General features: G+C 48.2%; 7 protein-coding genes across 7 annotated transcripts; 6 read left to right on the top strand and 1 right to left on the bottom strand.

The window, feature by feature from the left end:
• Positions 1 to 280: 280 nt before the first annotated feature.
• N7520_005990 (SET domain-containing protein) lies at positions 281 to 1398 on the bottom strand (the record flags this gene model as incomplete). The annotated part of the gene is made up of 2 exons (XM_057139924.1): positions 281 to 526; positions 580 to 1398. The coding sequence occupies 2 exons, from the start codon at positions 1396 to 1398 to the stop codon at positions 281 to 283; spliced, it is 1065 nt and encodes a 354-aa protein (XP_056993930.1).
• Positions 1399 to 2535: 1137 nt separating this feature from the next.
• On the top strand, positions 2536 to 3630 carry N7520_005989 (LLM class flavin-dependent oxidoreductase; the record flags this gene model as incomplete). Its single annotated transcript, XM_057139923.1, has 1 exon — positions 2536 to 3630. The coding sequence occupies one exon, from the start codon at positions 2536 to 2538 to the stop codon at positions 3628 to 3630; it is 1095 nt and encodes a 364-aa protein (XP_056993929.1).
• A 1359-nt stretch (positions 3631 to 4989) lies between these two features.
• On the top strand, positions 4990 to 7801 carry N7520_005988 (uncharacterized protein; the record flags this gene model as incomplete). The annotated part of the gene is made up of 6 exons (XM_057139922.1): positions 4990 to 5094; positions 5162 to 5459; positions 5509 to 5870; positions 5920 to 6754; positions 6802 to 6985; positions 7033 to 7801. 6 exons carry the CDS (start codon positions 4990 to 4992, stop codon positions 7799 to 7801), a joined length of 2553 nt encoding a protein of 850 aa, XP_056993928.1.
• Positions 7802 to 9031: 1230 nt separating this feature from the next.
• N7520_005987 (glycoside hydrolase family 16 protein) lies at positions 9032 to 11779 on the top strand (the record flags this gene model as incomplete). Its single annotated transcript, XM_057139921.1, has 1 exon — positions 9032 to 11779. The coding sequence occupies one exon, from the start codon at positions 9032 to 9034 to the stop codon at positions 11777 to 11779; it is 2748 nt and encodes a 915-aa protein (XP_056993927.1).
• Positions 11780 to 12287: 508 nt separating this feature from the next.
• On the top strand, positions 12288 to 13653 carry N7520_005986 (acyl-CoA dehydrogenase family protein; the record flags this gene model as incomplete). Its single annotated transcript, XM_057139920.1, has 2 exons — positions 12288 to 12600; positions 12656 to 13653. The coding sequence occupies 2 exons, from the start codon at positions 12288 to 12290 to the stop codon at positions 13651 to 13653; spliced, it is 1311 nt and encodes a 436-aa protein (XP_056993926.1).
• A 757-nt stretch (positions 13654 to 14410) lies between these two features.
• On the top strand, positions 14411 to 15016 carry N7520_005985 (pyridoxamine 5'-phosphate oxidase family protein; the record flags this gene model as incomplete). The annotated part of the gene is made up of 1 exon (XM_057139919.1): positions 14411 to 15016. The coding sequence occupies one exon, from the start codon at positions 14411 to 14413 to the stop codon at positions 15014 to 15016; it is 606 nt and encodes a 201-aa protein (XP_056993925.1).
• Positions 15017 to 15263: 247 nt separating this feature from the next.
• Positions 15264 to 16565, top strand: N7520_005984 (Glycosyl transferase family 25; the record flags this gene model as incomplete). Its single annotated transcript, XM_057139918.1, has 4 exons — positions 15264 to 15443; positions 15495 to 15638; positions 15686 to 15756; positions 15812 to 16565. The coding sequence occupies 4 exons, from the start codon at positions 15264 to 15266 to the stop codon at positions 16563 to 16565; spliced, it is 1149 nt and encodes a 382-aa protein (XP_056993924.1).
• Between the last annotated feature and the right edge of the window lie 847 nt (positions 16566 to 17412).

Genomic DNA, 17412 nt, shown 5'->3' with positions numbered 1-17412 from the left:
AGCGTGAGATTAACAACTGAATATGAAGTTGAATCGACCAGATCAATGCCATTGCCAAAGTCATTTTGCTTGTGTTTGTCTAGTTGTTGTTAATGTTTATTTCACATGTTCTATCTATACTTTATATTTCACAGCAATAGACCCATTTTTGGTTGACATCGTCGTACAATCAACTGACAAAACGAAAGAAAGGAGCACTGGGCGGAGAAAATTTCCCTGGTATACGCTATGCACTTAATCAAAATAAAGGGCGGCATTCTCACTATGGCAGCCATCCACCTCATGACAACCCCATGACATCCATTGGTATCGTGCTCTGAGATGATGAGTCCTCAATAGTCTCCTCAGAAACACATCGCTCACACTTGCACGTAAACCGAAAGGCGCTATTAAGATGTCGACGGCGTATGGTAATTTCGGTATATTTTGTGAGATCGAAGTACGAGATGCAGCATTCCTCGTCTTTGAGAATGTCTCGAGATGCAGTAAACACCATTCGGCCTTGATCATCGGCCTTGTGGATAATCTGATAAGATGGTTAGGTATTTCATTCATAATAATCCGGCTTGATCAACTTACGTTTGGCAAACATGAGTGGTTGGCTATTGCTGCGGTGGGATATACGGCAGCCGCAAATTGTTCTCCCCTGTCAACGAAGGGGACTGGGATAGGGAAAACGCCAGTTTCCCTTGGATAAAGGCCAAACGAATTTGCCTCTTCTTGGCATATAAGATGAAGAATTCGCTCGGTGCTTAGCCCGTGTGGCAATGTCTGGCTGCTCTGGAGATATTTCTTGACCAATTTGGACCAAGATCGAACTTTGTCATGAGGCCAAGTCTCAGAAGATCCGCAAAGCATGTTTATACCATCCCAGCCGTGTTTCCCCCGCGAAGATCGAACATCATTGATAGCTGATGGGTTTTGAACTTCGCCCTGCCGGGTGGCAAGTAGACGAACAATCAACCACAGCATTCCAAATTCATATTCGCCCCATTTGGATCGAATTGGATTCGCATACTTTTTCAACCATGTGCATTCAAAGGTATGGCGAGATTGATCTAGGGTTCGGCAGGTACAGCTGCACCATGCCACATCTGCTATGCAAGTATTCGAGCATGAGCATCGTTGAGAATCGAGTGGAACCCGACGATTACAAGCGGGATTGCTGCAAATAAGATTCTCATTGACCGCTGGTTCATCAACAACCGGAATAATTGCGTAAGGGCGGTCGACAAGAAGACATGTTCCTTTGGGAATATGATCCGAAACCCGAAATTGGCGACCCTTGACTGGATCGATACTGTCAATTAAGTGTGGATGGATCCAGTCGGGTTGCGTTGGAGTGGCTCCGTCTACCCGGATTGATGGTTCAACAGTGATATATACAATTTCGGACATGGCGCATCACAGACCCATGTAATAACAGGGTCTTGGAGGTTGGTGGTTTTTTACGGTTGGCGCAATTGGGAATTAACCGGCAAAATCTTTTTCTCCAGTTTTTCTACTCGGGGAATCATTCCAGAGAGAATTTATTCGGTTCCGGTGGATTGGTGGGGCAGATTATCGCCATCGCAAACCACGTCCAGCCAATGCCGTGGTCGGATGGGCCCTCGGGTTGAGGTTATCCAAGCGACTGGAGATGATTGGAGGCCCTGCATTCTTCATGACAATTGACCCTTTTGATTGGTGTATTGACTCCAAGGTTTTCGGCTTCTATTCACAATGGAGCTTGATCTGTAAATACTCTACCATATACGGCAAGTGATGGGAACACCAATATGCATCACGCGAAACACTGATGTGTACATGGATATAGAATACGAAAACCTAACAATTGCTATCTGTAGCCCTCCTTTACTAATTGTGTTCCTGCTGGGTAAATATGCCTGACCGTGAAAGGTTAAAATAAATCTAACAGTGATGTGAAAGAAATTTACTACTACACCAGTCAACCCAATTGTGCGATTTATCATTTTCCAAGCTGCACATAAAAAAGTGCAAAGATACAATAATGAAGTAATCAGATTGCTGGTTGAAAAGGTGAAGAAAATATACGTGGGAGAAGCTTGAGGTATGTTAGAGCCTCAAAGGGCACTAGACCCAAAATGGTCAGATCAACAACGACACTGGTCGACTCTTTGGTATCTCAAGACTTGGAATTATTGGTCAGGGCATATTAGTGACTTGCTGAGATTAATCAGATAAGGCGAATGATTATATGTCAGCAAAGGCATAAAGTCATGACGTGATTCCGGGGCTATTGATGCCATGCACAAACCCCTCATCACACCTCACCCTAACCCCTCGAAACGGTTAGAACGCGAGTTCATAGACCTCTCTTAATAGTGAATACTGATATGGATTACAATCATCCCCTGTTCGTGATAAGACGCCATTCTGGACCAGGTTGCACCATCTGCACCTCGGATATTGATAATCGGAAATTCCCCGGATTAACAAGTATAAAAAGCATTTCCCCATCGTGAAAGACCTGAGATTTAGTCCACGCAAAGAAATAACTGCATTTAATCCAATATGCCTACTGAATTTATCAGTCTTACCTTTCCCAATGCTTCAACGGAGCTAAACCCAATTCCTGGTGCGGCGATTGATCCGGCGTACTTGACCCGATATGCCCGGTCCTTGGATGACTATGACTTCAACTACACCTTGGTGCCATACGATTCCTCCTATTTTGACCCCTTCACCGTCGGTGCCACTATCGCCGCCGTCACCAAAAACCTCAAAGTGATCATCGCGCTCCGTCCAAATACCCTCTATCCAACCGTCGCCGCCAAGGCCCTGGCAACGCTGGACCAGCTCAGCAACGGTCGAGCCGTCGTCCACTTTATCGCCGGTGGAAGTGACGTGGAACAAGCCAGAGAGGGTGACTTCCTCAACAAAGAACAGCGATACGCGCGTCTCGAGGAGTACATCCGCATCCTCCGCCGAGCATGGGAATCCGCTGACCCATTCGACTGGGACGGCGAGTACTACCAGTTCAAACAGTTCAGCAACAAGGTGCGCCCCGTCAACGGAACCATCCCCGTCTCGGTCGGCGGCTCCTCAGATGAAGCCTATCGCATCGGCGGTTCCCTGGCGGATATCTTCGGACTCTGGGGCGAGCCACTCAAGGAGACAAAAGAGCAGATCGATCGAATCTACGCCGAGTCAGACAAGGCGGGTCGTCCTGTGAGCGAACGACCACGTATCTGGGTTACGTTCCGTCCTATTGTCGCGGAGACTGATGAGCTTGCCTGGGCAAAGGCACATAAGACCTTGGATGCGTTGAACGCACATCGCGCGAATGGACAAGGGAAAGCGCCGGCTAATGCGCCGCCCCCTCAGAATGTGGGATCCCAGCGGTTGCTGGATATTGCTGCTCGTGGTGAAGTTCAGGATCGTGCTCTTTGGTACCCTACTGTCACTGCGACAAATGCGCGTGGAGCTTCTACCGCTTTGGTCGGATCGCATCAGACTATCATTGATTCTATTTTAGATTATGTTGATCTTGGTGCTGAGCTTATATCTATTCGCGGGTATGATAACCTTAACGATGCTATTGACTACGGACGGTATATTTTGCCCGGGGTGCGCGGGGAGCTGCAGAAGCGGGGAAATGGTGCATGAGGGGCCAATTCCTATATAAGCGGATTGTGTTACAAATTCAAATTGATCAATTCATTGGTTGTCATTAGATCACAGTATCCAACTCCGAGTCATCGAGCGAATTGTAAAAATAGATCAAGACTCAAGTGAGACATTCTGACATCGCCTGGATAAGCTTTTTAGAAAAGACCCACGCCACGGAATCTGTACTTGAACATCCCGACATGTAGACATATATCGATTCTCATGGGATTGTAGCTTTCACCTTGATCTTCATTTGGATTCTCAATTTTCTTTTGCACCCCCATCAAAGTGACCAAATATTCTTCAGAGATGTTTTATATCAATAAATGGAAAGTTTAAGTTCAATAAAGCGTAGCACTTCTGATTTCTTCCCTCCCAGTACCCACAGTTCAACCACTAAAAACACCCGCAAAAAATCCACTACGGGACGAGCTCTGCGGCAGATCCTAATAATACGTGGTCAGGGGAAGGTGAAGTGGGAAATGATTATCCCAAGCTCTCAGGTACACGGAATCAACAAGCTCCTTTACAACGCCTTCATGTTTCACCAGGGAATCATCACTCTAATAATATACTGACAACGTAGGCCCTCGCGTTCGTTACCGGGGAGCGATGGAGTGGGTCGTTGAAGCAATATGAGTTCAACCAATGATAGATTGTACATCTTCCCCACTCGGCAAATAATTATTGCAGCGTGCAGTGGCCCATGGTTTATGTTTTACCTGTAAAGTCAATGGAACACGAAAATATGACATGAATTGACAGGATCTGTCGAGCAATTTCTTTTCAAACAGATTGTTAGCTGTCACTGTACTCCGTAGTACTATAATGAATTCCACCCCAATTACGCCCTGTCCACCAGTCTCTGTATCAGTCCATGGTGGGCCACGATGCCCGCTGACGTACGACCGTTGCGCAGCTTCTAGAAAAACCATCATCCTTTTCGTCGTCCATGGGCCACACGTCCCATGTCTCCAATCATATCCAGTCCTGAAAGAGAAAAAAACTTGGACCTTCCCTAGATTCTCTCGGTCCTAACGCCGAGACATCTTTTTTTTATTCCGTAGTAGATCTTTTAGGTCTTGGCAAATCCCCGAGGTCTTTTCTAGCAGGGCTGACGATCATCAAGTCCTAATCTTAATCTCGTAACCCGATCGCCGTCATAATTCGCACCAAGTCAACGTTCAGAACACGCGGCATTTCCCCGTATGTGCTAGCGCATGTCAATTCCATGTTTTTATTTCGCTAAATTGCAAACGCGCAGCTTTAATTGAGATCTCTTCTCATCTTCCGATTTCTTGACTTTCAATTCAAGTTTCAAGTTCGAGTTCGAGTTTTATCGGGGAGCTACGCGCAATGGGTACTCCTGGCTCGGCATCCCCCGCCCCTTCTCACGCGACCGATTACTTTAATTCACATGCGAGGGAATATAGTGAGAGTACAGGTTCATTGTCACTTGATGTAGGTCTCGAGCCCCCGGGGAATCTCTCTGCAGCGCATAGGCTAATGCGATTTACGCGACATATAGCAGAAATTCGGCTACGATGGGAGAGATACACCCGGAACTCGGCAGTCATTCTATGGCGAAGGACGAGCAGGCACTCGACAGTCATTTTATGGCAATGGAACCCCAGTACAGCGGCGATCATTTGCGCAAACATTTGCGCAGGGACAGGGCATTCGGCGCTATCCGACGCGAAAAATTAAACTCGTGCAAGGTTTCGTCTTGAGTGCTGATTACCCTGTGCCAAGCGCAATTCAAAATGCGATGCAAAAAGAATATCGAGACACCGAGGAATTCGCCGAGGAGTTTTCTCATATGCGATGTGAGTCGTTCTGATCGCGATTGGGAATCTTTTATACTGATTTGATTAGATACCGCTGCAACATGCGACCCTGACGAATTCGTGATGCGCAATGGTTATAACCTTCGCCCAACAATGTATAGTCGGCATACCGAGTTGATGATTGGAATCACTTGCAAAAGTGAGAACAAGGTTCTCACCGCACGGACCTTACATGGCGTTATGCAGAATATTCGGGATATTACCAGTCTCAGAAAGTCCAAATTCTGGAATAAGGGTGGGCCGGCTTGGCAGAAGATTGTCTGTTGCCTGGTATTCGATGGAATTGATCCATGTGACAAGAATACTTTGGATGTGTTGGCGACTATTGGTGTTTACCAGGAGGGTGTCATGAAGAAATCCGTTGATGGCAGAGAGACGGTGGCACATATCGTTGAGTGATCCTCTTATCTTGCTCTGACTCCCTGACTAACATGCGCAGTTTGAATATACCACGCAACTTTCCGTCACACCGGATCAGCAGCTTGTTCGACCAAAGGGTGATGAGTCAACCAATCTTCCGCCCGTACAGATGATCCTGTGCTTAAAACAACAGACCAGCAATAAAATCAACTCTCACCGATGGCTCTTCAACGGTTTCTGTCGCATGTTGAACCCAGAAGTGGTCGTGCTTCTGGACGCAGGTACAAAACCCGAAAGAAGATCCCTGTTAAACCTATGGCAAGCATTCTACAACAACGAGAATCTCGGTGGATCCTGCGGCGAGACTCGTGCACTGCGGGATAAGCGATCCATCATCAATCCCTTCATCGCAGCCCAGACCTTCGACTATATGAAATCCAACATCCTCGACAAACCATTGGAAAGTGTATTTGGACACGTTTACCTTGGTGCATTTTCGGCATACCGCTACCGAGCCATTATGGGCCGCCCCTTGGAACAGTATTTCAATGGAGATATTGGCCTGTCGAAGAAGCTTGGTAAAAAGGGTATAGAGGGAATGAGCATTTTTAAGAAGAACATGTTCTTCGCTGGAGATCGAATCTTGTCCTTCGAGTTGGTTGCCAAGGCTGGATCGAAATGGCATTTGTCGTTTGTCAAGGCTGCGAAGTGTGAAGCGGAAGTTCCTAGGGATTTTACGGATTTCATCAATCAGCGACGAATTTGGCTGAATGGTTCGTTTGCTGCGAATCTTTACGCTTTCATCCATTTTGATCGCATTTTGAGGAGTCGGCATAACATACTTCGATTGATGCTTTTCTACCTGCAAGTGATCTATGATTTCTCGAATCTGATATTGACTTGGTTCTCACTCGGTATGTCTCTTGGTCTTGTAGTGGCTTCTCCTTACTGACCTATGCAGCCTCATTCTGGTTGATCAGCACAGGCATCTTGAACCTCGTGGGTACTCCTGGTACATTCAATAATGATTCCGCGTGGCCTTTTGGTAATGAAGCCTCTCCGATCGTACATACATTCTTCAAGTACGGCTACGGTGTGTTCCTGCTTCTTCAATTCATTTTATCTCTCGGAAACCGACCGAAAGGGTAAGTGGTAAATTCTTTTACGCTCACAGCCATACTAATTTCATTAGCTCTCGCCTGTTGTACCTCCTCACTTTCATGTACTTCGCTTTCATCCAGCTATACGTGACAGTTTTGGCATTCTACGTCGTCGCCAACAACATCAACGGCAATTTCAACGTTGATCTGGACGAAGATGCCATCAAGACTGAGACCTGGAATGCCTCAGCTTCGAATATGGTTGTGATCTCTATCGTTTGTACCTATGGTGTCCACATCGTCACCAGTCTCCTCTACATGGATCCCTGGCACGTCCTTACATCCTCCTGGGCTGCCTACGCCGGAACCATATGCTCCACCAACATCATGATGGTATACGCCTTCTGCAACTGGCATGACGTCTCACTAGGCACACCAGTGAAAGACAAGGGTGACAAGCTTCCCGAAGCGCAGATCACGAAAGAAGGAAAGTCCCGAGTCATCGAAGAAGTGGAACGACCTCAAGTCGATATCGATTCCGCGTTTGAGGTCACGGTCAAGCGAGCTCTTGCTCCCTTCGAGCCACCCGCAGACGAGGAGAGCAAGAGCATGGATGATTCGTACAAGTTTTTCCGAACCAATCTTGTGCTGTTATGGGCGTTCAGTAACATCATCATGGTTCTTGTGCTAAACAGCAATGGAATCGGTAGGTTTTGTTTAACGGATTACCCCACAACACGTGTCTGGGGTTATATTATGGCTGTTATGTGGGCGACGGTTGGTCTGTCACTTTTCCGATTTGTTGGATCGCTTTGGTTCCTGGTGAAATCTGGAGTCCTCGGTTGTTTCCATAAGCGTTAGATTTTCTTTTGTTGATACCCTTCAGGTAAATATAATGATGATGATCTTCAACGTGCGTTTGTCTTTCAAGATTCACGTAATATTCTAGTCCAACTTGACATCTAGAGCTTCAAGTTCTTGAAAATTAATTATTAACGGCAACTGCGACCTTCTCAATGAGCTCGCAGCGATAGCCCCTGATCAGTCAAACAAGGAATGAGTAGTGATGTAAAAAGACGAAATGTAGCAAAGAAGATAATTAGTCCAAATTAAACTGCATCAGGGTGCCTTCTAGGTACTTCTAGCCAGATGGCACATAGAGGATGACTAACAGCTAGGCTTCAAAGTGTCTGGGTGGACGTGTCTCTAGAGTCCAATCGGGCCCTGCCGAGGATCGGCCCGCCCATGTTTACTACACATCTAGGAGAGCGATCTTCTTTCTAATCTTATCCTGCAATTCCTGTCTACGTGCCTACACCTGTTGTCATCACCTGGCGAAGATTTTATTCAAGCGCTGCCTCTCATGCGTTCCAGACTATTTACATTACTTTCACGACGCGGTCGCGCTTCGCAACCAAAGAATGTGAGATGGCACTTGTCGCGGTATGCGACGCCGATTAAGGGGCCCCACACGATTAAATTGGGATAGAACACAAATGTACATCCACGAAACCTGAACACAGCTCTGGAGAACCTTGTCCTGGATGTTCTTCGAACTGGTGATGGATTCTCCTGTTTCACATTGTTTGGAGGCGACCCTGGCGAGCTTTGGCGTTTCATCTTGACTACAGGCGCCACTTGGCTGCTTCACTACACGGATGTCTCCATTTTCTCATCCAGTGAAGAATGGACGATCGCTTCCATTGGGTGAATGTATCTGCCGGGCCCTGACTACCGAGATCCCGAATATGCCACTTTCCAGGGGAACGAGTAGCCTTCAGGGTCCGACTGCACTTTTCCTGGTGGAGATGAGCAGTGAATGGTCCTGGTGTGGGCCAGGCAAAATACCTCAATGCCATTCACTCACCCCATGGTGACTCCGTACATTCCTTCTGCTCTCTTTGTTGACTTGTGTTGACAACCCACGATTGTCATCATTCCTGATTTAAACCTTTTTTGGCGCTCTTTCTATTCTCGTCAATGGTTGAATCCCTTTATATCCCTTCTTCCACATCGGCTGGTGTGACCATCTTTTCTTACAGACCAAACGAGCACCGAATTGTGTTGCCGTGGTTCAATAGTTCATGCAAGATGAAGGCCTCGTCACTTTCTCTCGGCGCTGGATCGCTGTTTCTTCTATCGCTCGCATCGCCAGCTATCGCCAGTGACTATGAACTGGTGGAGACATGGCAAGGAGAGGATTTCTTCGACTACTTCCATTTTTACACCGGGAAGGATCCAACGAAGGGATGGGTCACTTATGTTGACCAGGACAGTGCAGAGAGCGCAGGACTAGTCAAGATCACCGACAAGGGCACTGTATACATCGGTGTTGATCACACAACTACCCTCAGCCCTAGTGGCAAAGGGCGTGACTCGGTGCGCATCGGCACCACAAAATACTACGAGCAATCTTTGGTCATTGCCGATATCGCGCACATGCCCGGAAGTGTTTGTGGCTCTTGGCCTGCCTTCTGGACCGTTGGCAGAAAGTGGCCAGAGGATGGTGAGATTGATATTATTGAAGGAGTCAATCTCCAGGATCACAACGAGATTGTTATGCATACAGCTGGTACTTGTGCCTTGACCGATCAAGGCATGAGCGGATATGTCAACGCGACGGGATGCGGCGAGGCACTGGGACCTGTGGGTTGTGTCGTGGAGGGCCAACAGGGCAGCTATGGCACTTCATTCAACAACCAGGGTGGAGGTGTGTACGCTCTAGAGTGGACAGAGGAGTTTCTCAAGATCTGGTTCTTCCCGCGTCACGCCATTCCTGCTTCGATTACCAGCGATGATCCCGATACCAGCGAATTCGGAATTCCAATGGCTCTGGTACAGGAAGGCTGTGATGTCGCCAACAGTTTCAAAGCGCAATCATTCGTTTTCGACGTCACATTCTGTGGCGACTGGGCTGGCGGTGTCTTTGGGGATTCTGGTTGCCCCATGACTAGCACGGATTCCTTCCAAAGCTGCACCAACTATGTCGCACAGAACCCCGCCAAGTTCAAGGAGACCTACTGGGAAATCAACTCCGTCAAGGTGTATCAGACTGGGGTGAAAGCCACAGACTCGGCTCCCTCGCATGTCTCTGCTAGCCACGAGGTTTCATTGCCAGTCACGCACACTCATGCGACTAAGACTGCGACTGAGACCCACGTAAACCGACCTTCTGATACTTCGGCTTCGGTGGCTAACCGCCTAACGGGTGAATCTATCAACTCATCCGACAATGCCTCCGATGCGGAAGACGTTATTCTGACATTGGGTTATGTTCATCCAATTTCATTCGCTAAGTCAACATTCTCTAAGCCCACTATGGAAGCATCGATTGAGCAAGCGCCTGTTGCTACGCATGCGAAACCTGTCACCACCCGGTATGTGACGGAGTTCGTCACTGACACTACGACCATCTGCACTTCGTCTGAAAGTTTATCCAGCCATCAGGTCGTTAAGAGCGCCGTTTCTTCTACCCATGTCTCACAAGTTTCCCATGCGTCTATGTTTATCCACCCCGCATCATCCGTCGTACTCTCGGCCCATTCGTCAAATCTCCCTCATGTATCGGAGACTACCCGCGCTGTGCCTGCGTATGCCTCTGATGTCCCTCATATATCCGAGACTACCCATGCTGCGTCTTCGTACGCCTCAGATGTCCCCCACGTATCGGAGACTACCCACGCTGCGTCTTCGTACGCCTCAGATGTTCCCCATGTATCGGAGACTACCCACGCTGCGCCTGCATATGCCTCAGTTGTCCCCCATGTATCGGAGAATAGTCACGCTGAACCGTCAGCTGTACCCTTCGACCATGCCTCGACCGCCTCACACGCGTCGGAGATTACTTACGATATCCCTGCTGAGGCCACGCATACCCCACACTCATCAAAGACTACCCACGCTGCAGCAACTGTTGTTCCTTCCGCCCACGTCTCACAGACCACCCCTGCTGCACCAACCTTTGACCTTGAACCTCAAGTCGGGGGGGGAACCTCGCATGAAGGAGCAGCTGGGCAGAAGACTACTTCCAAGGGACTGGTCTCCCCTTATCAAGCACCGGGTGGTGCAGATGCAGCCTTGTTAAACCCTACTAGCCCGTGGGCACCTGTCATGACTACACCCACCACTCACCACCACCACCACAAGCCCACTGCTGGCCCTGGAGGAGATTCAGTTCCCGCAACCCCTCTGGGATCGCCACAAACCTCGAAGCCTGTCATTCCGAAGCCTTCGGGCAGCTTTCTGTCGCCTGAACACACTCTCAACCCTGGCCTTGGAGGAGATTCAGCTCCCGCAACCCCTCTGGGATCGCCACAAACCTCGAAGCCTGTCATTCCGAAGCCTTCGGGCAGCTTTCTGTCGCCTGAACACACTCTCAACCCTGGCCTTGGAGGAGATTCAGCTCCCGCAACCCCTCTGGGATCGCCACAAACCTCGAAGCCTGTCATTCCGAAGCCTTCGGGCAGCTTTCTGTCGCCTGAACACACTCTCAACCCTGGCCTTGGAGGAGATTCAGCTCCTGCAACCCCTCTGGGATCGCCACAAACCTCGAAGCCTGTCATTCCGAAGCCTTCAGGTAGCTTTCTGTCGCCTGAACACACTCTCAACCCTGGCCTTGGAGGAGATTCAGCTCCCGCAACCCCTCTGGGATCGCCACAAACCTCGAAGCCTGTCATTCCGAAGCCTTCGGGCAGCTTTCTGTCGCCTGAACACACTCTCCACCCTGTCCCTGGTGCCTCACCCTCTGGAGCCAGCCCCTTCTTCACTGGCGCTGCTGATAGGCTGTCCGTTAAGTATTCTTTGATTGCTGCTGCGATAGGCTTTACTTTCTTCGCATAGAACTCTTTTTGCTTGTTTGGATCGAGAGCGATATTTCCGGCGCTATTCATCATGACTCCTCGGTTTCCTGCATTCTTTTTGTTTTTTATGCATGTAAAAAATGCTTTGGGCGCTTTAGATTATCGCAAGTGCAATTAGTTCCTCTAGATATGATTTCTTACACTTTACGCAATTTCAATGAATCAAATACTTTCAGACGAAGCAGTTATCCTCAGTGAGGTCATTGGATCCAAGCACCGGTCAAACTGCCATCTATTTCGCACCATGAGCTAAAGTAGCATATTTTCACGGTCTCTAATAGATTTGAAGTAGAATTAGTCGATAAGCTCCAGTACGAATGGAGCAAGCATATTATTACTGCATGGTGCTTAGCTCGGTAATTCGGCTACATGACACGGGGTGAGTAAGACTCACGAAATCGGCTGTATGCCAGTGTAAATGCGGGTCCCGGATATGGCGCACCTTAAATAACCCACTCAAGCTCACCAAGACAACTACAACAACAATCATGTTTCGATCTAGTTGGCAGACTCTCCTACGGTCGCGATGCGTATCACCTGTCCAGGTGTCAGGACCTTTGCCCCTGGCGCGCGCATCGTTTTCCATCTCGGCTCGATGTGAGCTCATGGAGATGACGGGTTTCACAGAGGAACAGCTTACTGTTCGAGACGCTATTTCAAATATTTGTTCCAAGTTCCCCAATACATACTGGCAGGAACACGACCAGCAGGAGAAAGATCCAAGGGAGTTTCACGCCGCATTGGCAAAGGATGGCTGGCTCGGAATCGCTCTACCAGAAGCTCTTGGCGGAGCAGGTTTAGGTATGTAATTTCCCCGGTCGAGAGAGTAAATTTTGTTGATATTGATCGACTTCAGGTATATCCGAAGCTACAATGATGATGCAGACTATTACGCAGTCTGGTGCAGGCATGGCGGGAGCGCAAGCCATCCACGCCAACGTATATGCCACGCAGCCGCTCGCAAGATTTGGCACTCAAGAACAACTCGAGACTACTATTCCCAACATCATTAATGGAACATGGCGCACTTGTTTCGGAGTCACCGAGCCAAACACCGGCCTCGAAACCCTCAAGCTCAAGACATTGGCAACAAAGACGGCAGACGGGTACTCCATATCCGGTCAAAAGATCTGGATTACATGTGCACAAGTTGCGTCGAAAATGATCCTCTTGGCTCGAACCACCCCGCTCGAAGAGGTAAAAAAGTCAACAGAGGGTCTATCCATGTTCTGCATTGACCTCAACCGCGACCAACCAGGTCTAGATATGCGCAAGATCAAGAAAATGGGCGGTCGCGCCGTGGATGCGAATGAAGTATTCTTCGACAATTATACCATCCCAGCAAACACACTCATCGGCCGAGAGAACGATGGCTTCAAGATTATCCTACACGGTATGAATGCCGAGCGATGTTTGCTAGCAGGCGAAGCTCTCGGTCTTGGGTACGCAGCGCTGGAAAAAGCCGCGCAGTACGCAAAAGATCGTGTGGTTTTCGGCCGACCTATAGGTCAGAATCAAGGCGTCTCACATCCTTTGGCGGATGCGTATATGAAATTAGAGGCGGCGAAGCTTGCGACGTACCATGCTGCTCGACTTTACGATACGAATGACGGTACTATCCCCATGCATGCGATCGGCGTCGCTTGTAACAGCGCGAAGTATTTGGCAGCCGAAGCGGCTTTCACGGCTTGTGAAAGAGCGGTTTTGGCACATGGTGGTATGGGCTACGCGATGGAATATGATGTGGAAAGATATATGCGGGAATGTTTTGTTCCTAGGATTGCGCCTGTGAGTCGGGAGATGATTTTGAATTATGTTAGTGAGAAGGTATTGGATTTGCCTCGGAGCTATTAACCTTGGATGTATCTTTGTCTATAGAAAATATAATGTTCACAGGTTAAAGTCTGAGTCATCGGAGTGGTGAGACTGGCTCTGGAATGCAGGATTCAGGCTGGAATACGTTTCCAAGGTTAGCGATATGATCTGGCCCTTATTGAAATCACCCAAGTCTGGTTATAAAATGCAACATTGTCTCATCATAGTACGCCATTAGTTTATCGTGACTTTCGGCGCACTTAAAAGGCGTCGGCGCGACGAACCAATCAGTGCAAGCCGATTTGCTGCTTTACTCGACCCCACAGTCGGGAGTCACCGAAGGGCAACAAGTTACTCTAAACGCGATGAGTCACCAATTTAGAATGAACTGATCTTTAAACCAATCAATAGACCACTCGTATAAATTTCAATATGTAAGAATGGGTTTGGCAAGGTACTTCCTTCCATAGTAGCTTATCAGTACCCAAAGTATAAAGCCATGTCTATTTTCCCTTTTGCATCTTGATCAGTAGACATTTCATCGCTCAAGTCAACTGCTCTTGAACATTGTACCAGCCACGATGGGACGAACCCTCACCTATCCCAAGCGCTCGTCCAACACAGTCAACCGATACAACACTCGCGGTAAGTAGACCCAAACAGAAGCACAACCATCACACTGACATATATAGCAACATATGACCTTGGCGCAATTCATTCAATTATCAACGAATCTCAGGTTCTCAATGTCTCCTTCAATCCAGGACCGGAGGATCCCTTTCCGACAATCTTACCCATGATCGGACAGATGGGATCATTCGAATTCCCATCTGCGGGCATCGATGAGCCTCTGGAATGTTACCTGCACGGCTATGTCAGCTCCCGGATTATGAACCTAGCACGCAATTCCGACAACGGTCTCCCTCTCTGCATCGCTACCAGCAAGGTAGATGGACTTGTCATGTCCCTGACACCAAACTCGCATAGCTATAACTATCGCTCAGTGGTTCTCCATGGATATGCAAAGCTGGTCACGGATGAAGAAGAGAAGCTTTGGGCGATGAAGCTGATCACTAACTCCGTGGTGGCCGATCGTTGGGATAATACGCGTGTACCTCCTGATCGTGCGGAGATGTCTTCCACTGTTATTCTGAGAGTTAAGATTGTTGATGGCAGTGGGAAGATTCGGGACGGGCCGCCGTCTGATGACCGTAAAGATACAGAGAGACCGGAGGTCACCGACCGCGTTTGGACGGGGGTGGTTCCTGTCTATGAGACTTATGGAGAGCCGATTCCTAGTGATGGGAATCAATTATCTGAGGTTCCTGAGCATATTACCTCGTATATTACAAAGAAGAATTTTCAAAATCGGGCTTTGGCTGAACGTGCGGCAACTCGTTGAGATCGGCATTCCAATTCCGTTTTCAGGATTTTGGCGACAATATCTAGATGAATCCGCGCAAATATCATCTTTACGCAAACGGTTGAATTAAGCTGTTCCCTGACATTTTAGAAGCTAAACCCCATCTTTTCTAAATTTCCACAAATCGTAGGGAAAACATTTCAAACAACATCCACCAATCGATCGAGTCCAATGTGGACATCATTTCGCTGCCAATAATCTCCAATCGAATACGATAATCTACAAGATGATCCCCAAAGTCACTCAAGTCGTTCAGATATTACTTGCAGGGTCGGCCGCATACTTTCTCCTCCACGTACTGCTCACCCGCTCCGCGCACGCTCCGTGGACTACACAGGTACCCGAGTTTGCTCGAAGTGCTTTTGCGTCGGGCACCTATGACCACATTCATAATGAAACTCTCGGGGTTGGTAATTACTCTAATGTATCTGTTACTATGCTTACCATAAATTCTCAGTTTGAAAAGGTATACGCTATCGGCTTGCCAGAGCGTACCGACAAACGCGATTTCCTCAGCGTGGCAGCCTCTTTATCAGGCTTCAAGGTAGAATGGTTAAATGGAGTACGCCCAGATAGCCTAATCCAGAAGGCAATGCCTAAAGTACGCACGACCTGAGTGACGTGGTGATTTTTGCTAAAATTTTCCAGGGCATCAATCTTGAGGAGGGAACAAAGACGATTTACGCGGCCTGGCGTGCCCACATGAACGTATTGACCAAGTGAGCATCTACCCTTCCGAAGACTCCACGCTTGTACTTACAAAATTTTTTACAGGATAGTGGAAGACTCCATCTCAACTGCACTGATCTTGGAAGATGACGCAGACTGGGACGTCAATCTCAAAAGCCAACTCACCGTATTCGCGGACGGTCTCCACACAATCAAAGACAACAAACATATTTCCCGTGACGCTCCGTACGGAACAGACTGGGACGTTCTATGGGTAGGAACCTGTATCAGTGGACCAAGCTCGAACGAAACCCACTTCTACGCAATCCCACACGACCCCACAGTCGCCAGTGTAAAGCAAAGAGGTGGCGCGGTCAAAATGCCAGAAAGTTGGACCCAACGTTACCCCCAAGACTCAACACGATACGTTTACCACGCCGAAAATGGATGTTGTTTGTATGGATATGCTGTGTCGAACCGCGGGGCGAGAAGAATCCTGGCTGCGCTCTCTATTGATCACCTGGGAGAACCGGTGGACAACTCTTTGAGTCATATGTGTGGAGGTTTAGGTGATCGTCCGAGAATTGATTGCTACGCCCCGTCTCCTGGCATTATTGGTACCTTTAGGCGGGCTGGGTCTGCTGCTCAAGACTCGGATATTGAGACTTATGACAAGGATTCGTATCATGAGGCGAGGTCGTATAATATGGTTTACAGTGCGAAGCTGAATATCCATCGCCTTGTCGCTGGGGGAAGAACTGTTTACAATCAGTGGCAGGATGAACCTGAACAGTGGCAAATGAAGGAGTTGGAATTGGGGAAGTTCCAGTATTCTGGCGGGTTTCTTGTTGATTTGTGAAGGGCCTGGAATGATGCTAGTTTTTTCTTTGTTGCCCTGGTTTTATCGTCTCAGTTCATTATTTGGTATCCACGGAACTCAATACGAGTGATATGCGCTTGGGTGCGGACCCATCGTATGAAGTGTGATTATATAGGATAAGCTGATCCATAGTTGGGGGCTAGCGCATATGGATGAGATTGATGGATCCATCAGCAACGACCATGACAGCTATAATAGGATATGCAAGTGCCTTGCCTCACCTCAATACCACTTTCTTTTCAATGTGCCACGCAGGCAGATCTCGTAGTCTATATTAACGAACTGTTCAACAATTTCCAACCTGTAGATCATTTCATTCCTGGCTAGATGTCTCAGAGTCTCCTTACCTGGCCCCACTAGGTAGCTAGAAATGCGTATTTGATCATCCTAGTCGAGAATCGTGGCAGTTATATGTTTCTAAATTAGTAACCATGCATGTGTGTGGTCAGATCCTGTAGCTGCCCGATGCTATGCGAAGGCTGACTAGAGCCGCAACTAGAGCGTGTGATTAGGCAAACCATATTGTACGTCGTTTTCTCGAATTTTCTTTGGTCCGTAGATCTCATTGTAAGTTGGTGGTAGCCTTGTAACTCAGCCCGGGTTAATGCATAGATTGAGGCTTAAAACACGGCGCAGGATCTCCAGCCAATCATAGGCGCCACTGCGCCAGTAGCCGCTTGGATACATGTACCCCGTACCCGCATTGGGTTGGTTTACCCGGGCTGAGGCTAGACGGTCTTTGTAAAAAATATCCTCGTGCTCAAGAACCAAAAACTATAAGAATCCCCATTAACCAGGTCATATTTATTTGTGCTCAGCACATTCA

Source organism: Penicillium odoratum, assembly GCF_028828045.1.
Source record: "Penicillium odoratum strain IBT 22623 chromosome Unknown utg000005l_segment0_segment0, whole genome shotgun sequence".
Classification (NCBI taxonomy): domain Eukaryota; kingdom Fungi; phylum Ascomycota; class Eurotiomycetes; order Eurotiales; family Aspergillaceae; genus Penicillium; species Penicillium odoratum.
This window is presented reverse-complemented; position numbering and strand designations above follow the sequence as displayed.